An 11533-nucleotide genomic window follows, 5' to 3' on the forward strand; every position below is an offset into this window, starting at 1 on the left:
TTTTTGGGAACAGTATTTCACAAAAAAACGATGAGGCAACATTGGGATGTTTAGATCTTTTTCTCATTAATAAACTACATAATGTTTTTAATATATCTCAAAATATATTCATAAAATGTTGATTAATATTCAAAAGAAGGTCAAAGGTACCTAGCCTATTTAAGGTGAAAGACTCTCACAGATGCAGATAAGCACCTAGTATTGAAAACACTTTTTGGAACCAAAATCTGTTTTCTGCAATGAATGAATTTAGGGATCTGGACATTACAAAACCATGCCAACACCAGCTGTCTCAATAGTAATAAATCTCACTACTACACAACAGCTGGTATAGTGTAAACAAGGAATGTCACAGCTGTGAATGCTGAAACAACTGCTTTCTGAACGTTAAAGATGGAGGTGGCACAGTAATCTTATCAGAACATAGCAGTGGCTCTGGATTAACTTCTGTCTTAACCACCGGTTACCTACCCTGGTCCTGTGGAACCACTTTGTCTGTAGAACTCTGTTTCAGCTGAGCTCTAAATCTCTAGTACTAATTAATGCCTTTAATTGATCTGCTTTCTTGTTTAGTCTTACATGTTTCTGCATTTAGTTCTGAGTTTCAAAAACACCCCATTTCAAGAGTATTGTTTCTAACAGGTTCAGCATTCAAAACTTGAAAAACTTGGCTTAGATATTGTTTCTGTCTAAATGGCACTTACAGATGGAAACAACACCACTGTATATCAGTCACTCCTAGAATTAGTGCTTTTTGTCCCCTACAGAGGTTCACTTGGTTACATTTCGGGCAATGCACCTTAAAGAGTGGAGTTCTGAAAATCAGGGATTGGTAAAAGGTTGATATCAATTACAGATCCCGTTTTGAGCTAAAACCCCATTCAGAATCATGCCACCCATGAAAAGGTGAAATCAATTAGCTTGTGACGAAACATAAAAACTTCAAAACACTGAAAAAAGTCAGTGATCTCCCCCAGGACCTGGGGTTTGGAATCGCTGACCTGCACAACTGGTTCCATAACATCAAAAACATGATGCATCTCACAAAAAACAATCAGAAGATAAACAACTAAACAGGCATCAGAGCACAAAGAATCAATTTCAAACACTCTTGTTCCTAAAGTCTGAACAGATAATTAAACATGTCATGAAAGACACTATTGTCTTCATGTAAATGCACCGTTACCACTGCAGTAAATGTGTAAGATGAACCTAATGCTATTTTTTTCCCATAAAGATGTGAAATGTTGTGCTGTGTTTAAGGGGGTATAACTGTCATTCAATTAACAAATGTTGCTTCAGTCAGTGCTGTGCTCACTGCAAAGTGAAATGGCACTAGCCTGTGAGATGCACCATGCCCTTACCTTTGTTTGAAGACAGCCCTGACAGCTTCTTTTCCACCGACAGAGTACTGGGATATCACTATGTCATGTCCTGCAGGCAAAAGACACGCTCATTGTAATTGCTCAGCCCTTGAAACACCACATCAAATAACTTAAATAATTGCAAAATAATCTACAAATTACTGACTCTCAATGTAAGTGAGTTCTATGATCTGCTAGGGAATTCTCTTAGCAGTGTATAAAATGCCCAACAGTAACTGGCACAAAAAAATGAAACATTAGTACTTTTCTCTACTACAGCCATGACAAGAGCTTTTCTATTCCACATTCCATTGGTCTTTCCATAAATATTGATTTTTACTGGCCCCTGTGTTACCATTTTGGATATAACATACAACTCACATTGTTTTTACATGGTTTCTGGCATGATTTCAAAACTCATATCAACCGCTGCAATGATGAAGACCTTGGACGTTCACTCATTTCAAAATTACTCTTGCCTTAACCTCCCACTCCGTCCATAAGGACAGTGCTGTTTTGTTTTCCTTGTGACTGACAGTTTTGATTAACAGAAACAGCAATTAAACAGACTGAACTGCAGGGCTGGGATAAAGGAGAGTCTGTGTGCCACCTGTGTACAAGACAGCTCTGCAGAGGCTGTCGTCGTCATGAGGGGGCGTCTGTAAAGGAACACTGCCCAGTTACACAGCATAGTTTCAGGCCGTGTGGCTCTCTGATCTCCGAGATACACTTCTTGCAACGCTAGCTTCTGGATGTCCTAATGCCTCCCCAGATGTTTCCAATTTGTGGTTTTCTATAACAATCAGTGGCCCTTACTCATACATGGAATGGATTAGAAAAAAAATGCTTCCCTCGAACATCTAGCATTTTTTTTTCAGACCCCTGCGGCTACTAAGCCTGTTGTTTTATGATTTGGTTTAAAGAATCAGCCACAGTGTACAGAGTTCGAACACAGCGAAAATCAAGTTGTCTGATTGTGCACGGCTGCAGTGTTGTTCCCCAGCAGCTCAACTCATTAAAACACCCTCATGGGCGAGACATGTGCTCTACAGAGCATGCTGCATTGAATGCTAATTCAGAAATCCAGGGTTCAGCTAGGAACCTGCAATTCTTTGCTAAAAGACTGAAGGAGCTAATGCTGCTTCCATAATTTAAATAGCACTATAATACCATACAAAGAAAACATTCCACTTGTTTTAAACCAAAAAAAAGAACCATTGCTTTGGAAAGGTATTCCTAATAATTTTAGTAATGGTCATACTACATTGTACTATTAATATATAAGTACTTATTTTACTATAATTGTTTTAATTTTATAATTGAAATACAAGTTCCAACCTGAAGTTTTCTTCGGAATAAAAATGCCTTTTTGATTAAGCTAACAGTAGCTATGCTTGTGTGTTATTTTAGAATAATTTTATTTGCCAAGTACCTTATGGGTACAAGGAAGTACCTGGATAAAATGTACCTTTGTTTCTACTGCCCTCTGGTGGACCAGTAGAGACATTCAGTTTCCTTCCGTCTTTACAAGACATCTGTTAAAGTAAGAAGTTTAGTTTTAGTTTGGGTTATTTCACAGAGACAGCACACAGCTCTTTAGCTGCACCAGAGTTTTATAACAAATTAATTTACATCTGTAGTACCTGGGCAGGACACAACCAACAAGATACAAGACATGGGCTTATTTAAAAAACATATCAAGTAATACAGTATTAAGCAGTGTGATAACAAATAGACATTACAAAAGATTGGTAAAGTGCACAAAAATAATTGCATGTTAAATTAATTAATTTTTAAAGATTGCAAGAGCCACATAAGAAGACAATCACTTATCAAGTTCAATGACATGATGTTAGTCATTAAAAGAGACATCAGAAGACTACTGATCACATGACAGATGCTTTAAGAAGCAATAAAACTTTAGTTTTAAATGTTATGATCTTAATACATCCAGTACTGGGTGGTGTTGTATTCTAATTGAAAATGCTGAGTTTCCAAATTCAGTGGCTCTATTTTGCAGCAAACAATCACCTTTAGCAGAGGCTCTGGAGTTTCTAATATTGTTAAGGCAGAGTGACTTCAATCAATTCATGTAAAAATCCAACAGATACATTTCTAAATCAATGCTAACAATACATACTGCAAGGGGTAATTACTCAATTGCAATAACACCTTTATCACTTTGCTTAAAATGTTTTGTTTTATATTACTAAGCGTTTTATCAGTTTGAGTCCCAATTCCTGTATAAGGCAGTCTTTTTAACAATAAAAATTCCTCAAGGATACAAAGTCCCACTCAAATTGCATGTTTGTTGCCATTAGGGGTATAACGATGGTGGTCTCATTATGAAAATCCCTCAGAATTAACAGCTGAAGCACTTAAAAAAACAACGGGATAGTGTCTCTCAAATCATAAGTCAATCAGTCTTTTATTTGCTATAAGACTCAGACAACAGACAATCAAACATGGAGTATGAATCCCAGTCTATGGAGAAGGTCTCGGTGGTACATGGGCCTCACAGGTATTTATCGGCCACTCACCGAGCGACGTGTCTGCTGCTCCTGGCTGTGTCCATCTCCCCACGGCCTCAGCAGAGCAGCTGCGCTCTGTCCACAGGTGCCCCTGTTTTCTGTCACGAACACAGTGCAGCTCTGAGCATCACTCACCAACTACAACATGTCACATTACTGTGAACTTTGCTAGAACTAAGCAACATGAAACATTTGCAATAACAAATACCTACCTACCTAAATAATATACGTGTGTGTGTGTATCAGAGGATGCTAAACTAAAATGCATCCATAAAAGACTGAAAAATGTGTTTAGAAGATCAACATTATTTGGAACAGGTAATAGGTGTAATTCCACGCTGAAAAGAGAAGAAAGGAAACACAATGTTTCGGCTGTGGAGCCTTCTTCATGTGGCTCCCAACGTTGTTTCCTTTCTTCTTTTCAGCGTGGATTAAACCTTTTACTTGTTCCTATGCAGCCCACGCATGCTGACACAGCTCCCCACCTGAACATATTATTTGGAAAATTACTATAATACAGCAAAGTGCTAAAAAAAAAGTAAATAGGGCAGTGAACGTGTTGCTAAAGATGTTAGAAAATTAACATTCTACATTTCTTAAACATGTAACTACTTTTCTTAGTGGTCTACTATCGAATAGTAATATTAAATATGAAATTGTTTTATCTACACACCTGGAAATTGAGTTTTATCCCGAACTCCCTTGCATACCCGGTTTAAAATCATTTAAACCAAGTGTGCAACACAAAAAAAGTTTTTGCAGAACTTCGGGCAAACTTTCAAACGGTTACTGTCTGAATGAGAATGCGAGAGGCGCTGATGTTTTGGCCGACAGGGGGCTCACGACGAGCCTTTAGTTATAGAGAAACTGCCGTTCGGTTTTACGTCTTAGGATTTTTACCCCCAGTTACAATTTAAGGATTCAAGCTGACAGTTGGGTTAGCACAAGATCATCCTTTCAGAATGAATCCCTACAGCAACTAATGCCCGGTTGGTGAAGAATAATTCAAAAGCAAAATATCAGGAAACAAATGCTCCGCGTCTGTATTCGATTCAAAATAACACGTAATGACTCACCATCTGTTGAATCCCCCCTACTCCCGGTATTTGATGCGGCGGGCTTGTTAGCTGGTAATGCGGGAGGAATGAACGCCTGCACCGGTGTCCCCTTGTCATGCTTCCTCGCTTCATCGGTGCAGAGAGGCGACAGATTTTCGCGGAGCTTCTTCACGGTGATTTTAACACTTTCCCCGCAGCTCAGTCCGTTGGACATAACGCTCTTGTCTCGCTTTCCGCAGCTGCGATTGCTAGCCTGAACGCTAGTTGATCTCACTAAAACGTCCCCGGCGCTGGAGCTTAAACTGGAACCGTTTAGACTTTCTTGCGCCCCTTCAGTAATAATGGACGTCAGGGACTCGTCTACCTGCGAAAGACCGTGATCCATCACTCATCGAGTTCACCTACATTCACCCCTGAACTCGGCACCTCAGACTAAAACACATCTGCAACACGAACCTGAGTAGTTCACGCAGAGTAAAGACAGAAGCCGCGGCGTAATTAATTTCACTCTCCCTCAAAAATACGCTTTATCAGTCATCCATGATTTCAGAAAAATATTCTCGAAGTTCTCATTCATTTGTCACATTAAATCGCTTAACAACAAAAGCTGCCCGAAACTAGCCTGCGGACTTCCAGAGCCATACAAATACAAATATCCCGCGAATTCAAAGATTCCCTCTCCTACTTGCCGATATTAAAATGTCGATATGAAACCCACTGACCTATATAAAAACAACACAAGTAAAGCAATTGCAAACTTAATATGTTAGTGTTTTCCGATAGCTTTTTGTAAATCGGCGCTCCGACCCACATCTTACTGGAAAGTTTCAGTTGGAAACGGTAAACGTCACTGCACATCTGTGTTTGTTTATAGTCCCCGAGGAAACACGGACAGATACAAAGTGGCCTCGTAAGGATTCAATATATAATATTCACAAACATAACTTACGTAATTACATTTTATTGCTACAATAATCAAATAAACATTTGTGAGATGGTATAGTGTTAACAGACGTATTATTTATAAAACAAAAAAATTGCCCAGCTTCATGTAACATCTTTTTAATGAATTACAGAAACACAAATGAGTAGTTAACATTTTAAAATAAGCCTGAATTGTAGCAGACATTTTACCAATATGTTCGTGCACATTTCTAAGTCGAAATACAATCCATGACAGGGAAAATAAGCATTAGGTATCTGAAAACTTTATGTATATAAATTACACCACTAGTTGCTGCATCGGATTGTATTTAAAGTAACACACCTGGTGCTACGTAACAGCAAGTAAATTCACCTGAGAACAACTGACGAACGTTTCAACGATCAAGATTATTTTCATGAAAAAATATAATTTTAATCTTCCTGATTTTTTACTTAAATATTAATTATTATTTTACTTTTTACTCTTTCTATTTATATCGCGATACATCTAAGATATTAAAGATTTTGTGGAAAGTGCTGTGGGGTTATCGGACATACTGCCGTAGTAAAACTCACATGTCCTCTGTTGAATGGTGAATGACTAGACTAGCTCGTATTTTCCGTAGGAAGGTGACAGGCATCAATCCGTGAGCTTTTCAGAGATTAGAATTGAAATTTAAAGAAATTAGGGTGTTTTCACAGTCTTACCAAACGCGATATCTACAAATTTTGGATCGGAGATTTGTACGTATATTTATTTTTTTCCCCAGTGCAGATAGGCCCTTTGACATTCAGAGCCGGGGCTTGTATTGATTATTGTATGCATTTGCTATTAAAAAAACCTGAGTTGTTGATGTTTTGAATCCGCTTTAGTAAGGGATTGCTTTTTGTGAGTTAATGCGTAGGAGGTTCGCAATAAAGTAACTCCTACAGTCGATTAAGTCCCACAAGCTTTTTGATAACTGAATTTTAGTGTCAATTGCATGCCTTAACAACATTGAGCAAACAAATGCAAATGTAATCGCCAAGTATAAGTTATGTTATTAATATCTTTAGCACATTTTAAAGCAGGCTTATTATTTTTCACGAAACTGTCTTGAGCCTGGGAAGATCTTGCTTTGTACAATATGGTGTTTTCAGACTGACCGTTCTGGCAGTTTTGCACCTTGTGACTTCACGACCTTTTTTTTTTGCTTCTTGCTCCAAAAGCAGCAGCTCTGTGGATCGCGAGGAAATGGCTGGCCAGATCACTGAAACCGACCAGATAAAACAGGTGACGTTTCCGTCCGTCTTCCCTTCATAAGAAACTAACCAGAGGTGCCAGACGAGAAGAGGCCATTGAGACCATCTTGCCCATTTTGGTAGTTAGAAGCTGAGTGATCCAAGGATCTTATCCACCAGTTTCATTGAAGAAGCCAGGGTACCGGCGTCAATAACGTGGCCCTGCAGCCCACAACACTCCATCACAGTGAAGTCAGGCCAACATTGCACAGAACTGCTGTCCTGGGATACTCTGTGTAGCCTTGTTCCCATGCGCCCCACTTACTTGTCCTCCTACTACTGCAAATCTAGGCGATTAAAACACACAGCAGCTCGACTCATATTGAGCTTTATTCAATTTCTATTACATCTACTATTATGTAACCGTATTTTCGTAACCTCAACTTTGTGATTTTTGTGTTTTTGTGAATTTTGTGATTTTTGTGAGCTTGCAGAAAACACATTTCATTGCCAGCAACTACTGCTGCACGCTGTATTGTTGTGCATTTGATAAATAAACTTTGATTTGATTTGATTTGATAACACCACATGTTGCTTTTCAAGTGTAATGGCCAGTGTAGTGTTGTGAGAAAGGCAGCATATGAGCGGCTGTTCGGTCCAACTTACTGCTTTGGATGTCCATATTCTAATGCTTTGCAATTTTCTTTTACCAGTTCAAAGAATTTCTGGGAACCTACAACAAGCTCACAGAAAAGTGCTTCATGGACTGTGTAAAAGACTTCACTACCAGAGATGTGAAACAAGAAGAGGTACCCTAAAAAAATGCATTTTTTTTAGTTATATTTTGCCATTAAGACATCATTCACAGGAATTAATATTATAATGTAACGGAAATGTGGAGTGCTTCTCTCCCTAGTAAGATCAAATCCGATATTCTCTTTAGAAGACGCATGTGTGCCTATAACTCATTTATCCCTTTATTTACAATGTAATCAGTTCACACAGTATTTGAGGTAACATCAGGAATGTCTGAAAAGGGTCTGTATTGCGCACTGAGCAATGTGAGATAAATTGCTGCCCGTATTTTAGCAGATTGAGCAATCGCTGTTTTTCCAGATCGCCTGCTCTGAAAGCTGCCTGCAGAAGTACCTGAAGATGACTCAGCGGATATCGATGAGGTTCCAGGAGTACCACATACAGCAGAACGAGGCCCTAGCTGCCAAAGCGGGCCTGCTGGGTCAGCCGCGATAGAGCCCGGCCGCACTCGGGGGTCACATGTGTCACTGCCGACACGGGCGCGTAGACCAGGGCTCTCCCAGCGCCTGCGGGGAGACACAGCCACCCACTGCCCCGGAGGCAGCCGAGAGCGAGACGGAGAGAGGCGATCTTGCGTCAGCCCTGCCGGTGACTTGGGGACTTATTAGCCCTGATGGCTACTGGATATCACATTGTGACACTGATGAATCATGTTGACTCTAGAATGCAAAAATCATAGATTTGTTTCCTTTTGTGGACCCTCTTTTTATTTTTGGTTTGTGAAAGTAAAAAAGAAATCCCAGCTCATGGCTACTGCATACATTTAACTAACGCTTTTTAATGAAAAGGGTGTTTTTACAACTTTGCAGTAGAAAACCGTTCTGCATTTGACTTACAGTAAATGACAGAGAGAATGTGGCTTTGAAAGCATTCCAGCGAGAAAAGATTTGGTGGGTTGAAAACCATGTTAAAAAGATTAGAAGAGCAAGTGCTGCCATTTTCTCCAAGGTCGCTCTGTTATGGAGAACAGAAGCATGTTAACTGAACAAAGCAAATGATAAATGGAACCAAGACTCGTAATTACTGTAACACAGTCTGAAAATATCTTGTGCGTAGCTCAAATGGAAGAGTAATGTGCAAGATAAAAGGTAGCATCGGGTGCTTTATTTCTAATAAAAATAAAATTCCAGAATGAGAAAACACTTTTATTTTCCATTGTTTACAAGTGGTTCCAGTAAAATGTGTCAGCAATAGTTCAAGCAGCATACAGATTTCTTGACTTCCTGTAAGTGCCAGTAATTAAAAGCATATAAAATGTGCTAAAATTAGAATATTATTCATGTAGACATTTCTGAAATGTGGCTCGTTTTCTAGCAAAAGGCTGGGAGACTTTAATTAAAAATGATTGCTGTAATAGATGACCTGCAGAAAAGTCAAATGAAATGCTTTTGAGGTAGCTTTTTCCATTGGTTTTATACACCCTTATAAAAAAAAAGACAGTCTTTCATGAACCATTTTACTATTTAGTCCATTTGACCCCGTCATCAAGGCAATGCTAACAGTTGCAAGTTTCTGAGAATGTCTCCCTCTTCAGGATTGTGAGACCTGTTTTGCCTTTGACAACACCGGAGATGGGCAGATGTGTCTGCAGGCTTCTTAGCTGGCAACACACAATAATAATGATGAGCTGATTGAGTTTAGGAAGAGCAGAGCTGGAATGAAAACCTCTAAACATATCGGCTCTCTTGGGGTGGGATCGGACAGCCCTGTCGGAAGCCACTCTGTTCCGTCATGTTGAAAACCCCACGTCCTGCGGAGCCACAGTCTAGCAGCCTTTCTCCATCACCCCAAACCCATTGGACTGTAAACATCTGGAACGACTTCAGGCTGCTGGTGTCGCGGTGAAGCAGCAGGAATTATGCCCTTCCCCTGGCGAAGTCCTGGTCACAATCGGCTACCGATAAGGGCTCAGACTCGAGCTCAACCTGCAGTTTACGGGTTAGGCCACTCATTTCCAAAACTGAAGCTGTTGATATGTTTAAAGAAGTGATTTACTGTATAGAGCACTTAAAATGAAAATGCCAACGCAGTATAACTCTCAGTGACTTAACTCCTAAAACCTTGCAAGTCATTACAATTTGAAAATTAAAGGAAGACCTGCAGGATTGTGGCCACCCCTAATCTAAATAACCTTTGAACTCCAGTTTCATACAGTTTTTTTTTTACATAATTGGTCTATGGTTTAGTGAAACCAACTCTTACAGGTTTTTTAAAAATCAATTTGTCAAGTACAAACATCAGTCTACAAACTCGGAGCTGCTCAAGGTTGAAGTTAAAAAATGTACCTGCTCAAAACCTGGAGAAATGCTTCAACTCTCAGTTGGTAGTTATGTAAGCTTTTAAATAGCAAGAAAAGCAAAAGAATCTAGTCCCAGTGGGGACCTGTGCTGGCCATCACTGCTGGAGAGTAAACCACAGCTCCTGCAGCCTGGAGACTAGACAGAATTCAGGATACTCGCTCCAGAGACAGCGGTGGAGACAGGTTTGCAGTGCACCACCAGGAATTAAGCACAAGGTAGAGTGAGCTAGACACTGATGCTACAAGCCTTACTGGGAACTCCGATCTGCTCTCTGGCCAGTCTGTGTCAGAGTAAACCCATCTCATTGGCTTCTGAGTGCAGGTCCATGTTAGAGTTCTTACAAATCTGAAGTGAGGCTAAATATTCACCCCACCCAACCGAAAGAAAACACCTTTTCTTATTGAGGCTTATCATCATCACAACCTGCATCTCATTTCAGGACTAACAATCATTTGGTAGCTTGTATGAAAGTTTTACAGGGAAGGAATGTATCGACCACATACATGATGAACAGCAGCCTAAATTTTAACATCAGTAACTTGTTGGAGTCACGCAGATTGATACTTTAATTCTCAACAGGCAGCATATAGGTTTGTGGATGAAGAAGCACTGGCATTTGAGATAAGACACCTTTTGATACTCAGGTCATACCTTTTCATTTAAAAAAAACACTAGATACTGAATGTTAGACATTCCAATTCCATTTTCAATTCCAGTTACAACTGCCAATTTAGACTTCAAATTCATATGAATAGGCAATCAAAATGTCAAAAGATTTTAATTCACACAAGAAAAAAGACACACAAGACCTGCTTTAGTAGTAAAGTAGTAAAGACTGGTTGTGATTGTCAGGATTGATGCTTTTCTGAGAGTAATGCTGCCCAAAAACAGACGATGTGCTTTAGGAATCGGTTGACTTGTCAGGAAGAAACTGGGAAACCAGCTCTGAAGGACATAGGATTACCAAATTGGTGATCTAACTGCAGTTACTCTTTTCAGACCTGCAGTGGCAGCAGCATCAGAAATGTATCAGGAGAACCACAGTTCATGGTCGGCATTAAAGTGATCTGCATGCTTAGAAGCCAGTCAAGTTAACATTAACAGCTGACTAACTACTTCTGTGGGCCACAAAACATGTGAAGTGGAGGCAGAGTAGTGGAGGTTTTTAGCCACCAGTGAATGCAGTGCTAACCTTGACAGACCTGGTGGAAGGCAAGCACCAACACTCATCACCTGCACACAGAGGGGTGCAACACTGCTGCAGCCCAGAGCCAGATCAGGCCCAAGCACCAGTGCTGCCTGGATTATATTAAATTCTC

The 11533-nt window shown here is 39.8% G+C and overlaps 2 protein-coding genes across 3 annotated transcripts in view; one reads left to right on the forward strand and one right to left on the reverse strand.

Moving 5' to 3' along the window:
* The window catches only part of kiaa0586 (KIAA0586 ortholog), a 172906-nt gene extending 167099 nt beyond the window's left edge, over window positions 1-5807 (reverse strand). The window contains exons 1-4 of the mRNA XM_088924648.1: window positions 4972-5807; window positions 3905-3993; window positions 2833-2899; window positions 1365-1434 (exon numbers count right to left, since the gene is read on the reverse strand). Coding sequence (XP_088780774.1) covers window positions 1365-1434; window positions 2833-2899; window positions 3905-3993; window positions 4972-5338 — 593 coding nt within the window. The 5' untranslated portion in view covers window positions 5339-5807. The remainder of the gene's footprint in view (window positions 1-1364; window positions 1435-2832; window positions 2900-3904; window positions 3994-4971) is intronic.
* A 642-nt stretch (window positions 5808-6449) lies between these two features.
* Window positions 6450-9046, forward strand: timm9 (translocase of inner mitochondrial membrane 9 homolog). Of its 2 annotated transcripts, none has more exons than XM_088925571.1 (4): window positions 6450-6621; window positions 7087-7150; window positions 7812-7907; window positions 8215-9046. In XM_088925571.1, the coding sequence occupies exons 2-4, from the start codon at window positions 7112-7114 to the stop codon at window positions 8347-8349; spliced, it is 270 nt and encodes an 89-aa protein (XP_088781697.1). In that variant the 5' UTR covers window positions 6450-6621; window positions 7087-7111; the 3' UTR covers window positions 8350-9046. The 2 variants fall into 2 exon arrangements, with proteins under 2 accessions (XP_088781697.1, XP_088781698.1); XM_088925572.1 differs by having other exon boundaries at window positions 7090-7150.
* The last annotated feature ends 2487 nt before the right edge of the window (window positions 9047-11533 follow it).

Source organism: Atractosteus spatula, chromosome 9 (genome assembly GCF_055471065.1).
Source record: "Atractosteus spatula isolate fAtrSpa1 chromosome 9, fAtrSpa1.hap1, whole genome shotgun sequence".
NCBI classification, from domain to species: domain Eukaryota; kingdom Metazoa; phylum Chordata; class Actinopteri; order Semionotiformes; family Lepisosteidae; genus Atractosteus; species Atractosteus spatula.

What these genes read in the sequence shown, in the direction of transcription:
- timm9 (XM_088925571.1), top strand. Translation starts at nt 7,112, where the DNA reads ATGGCTGGCCAGATCACTGAAACCGACCAGATAAAACAG. An exon ending in AAACCGACCAGATAAAACAG is followed by an intron (nt 7,151 to 7,811) that starts GTGACGTTTCCG and finishes TTCTTTTACCAG; the next exon opens with TTCAAAGAATTTCTGGGAAC. An exon ending in GAGATGTGAAACAAGAAGAG is followed by an intron (nt 7,908 to 8,214) that starts GTACCCTAAAAA and finishes CTGTTTTTCCAG; the next exon opens with ATCGCCTGCTCTGAAAGCTG.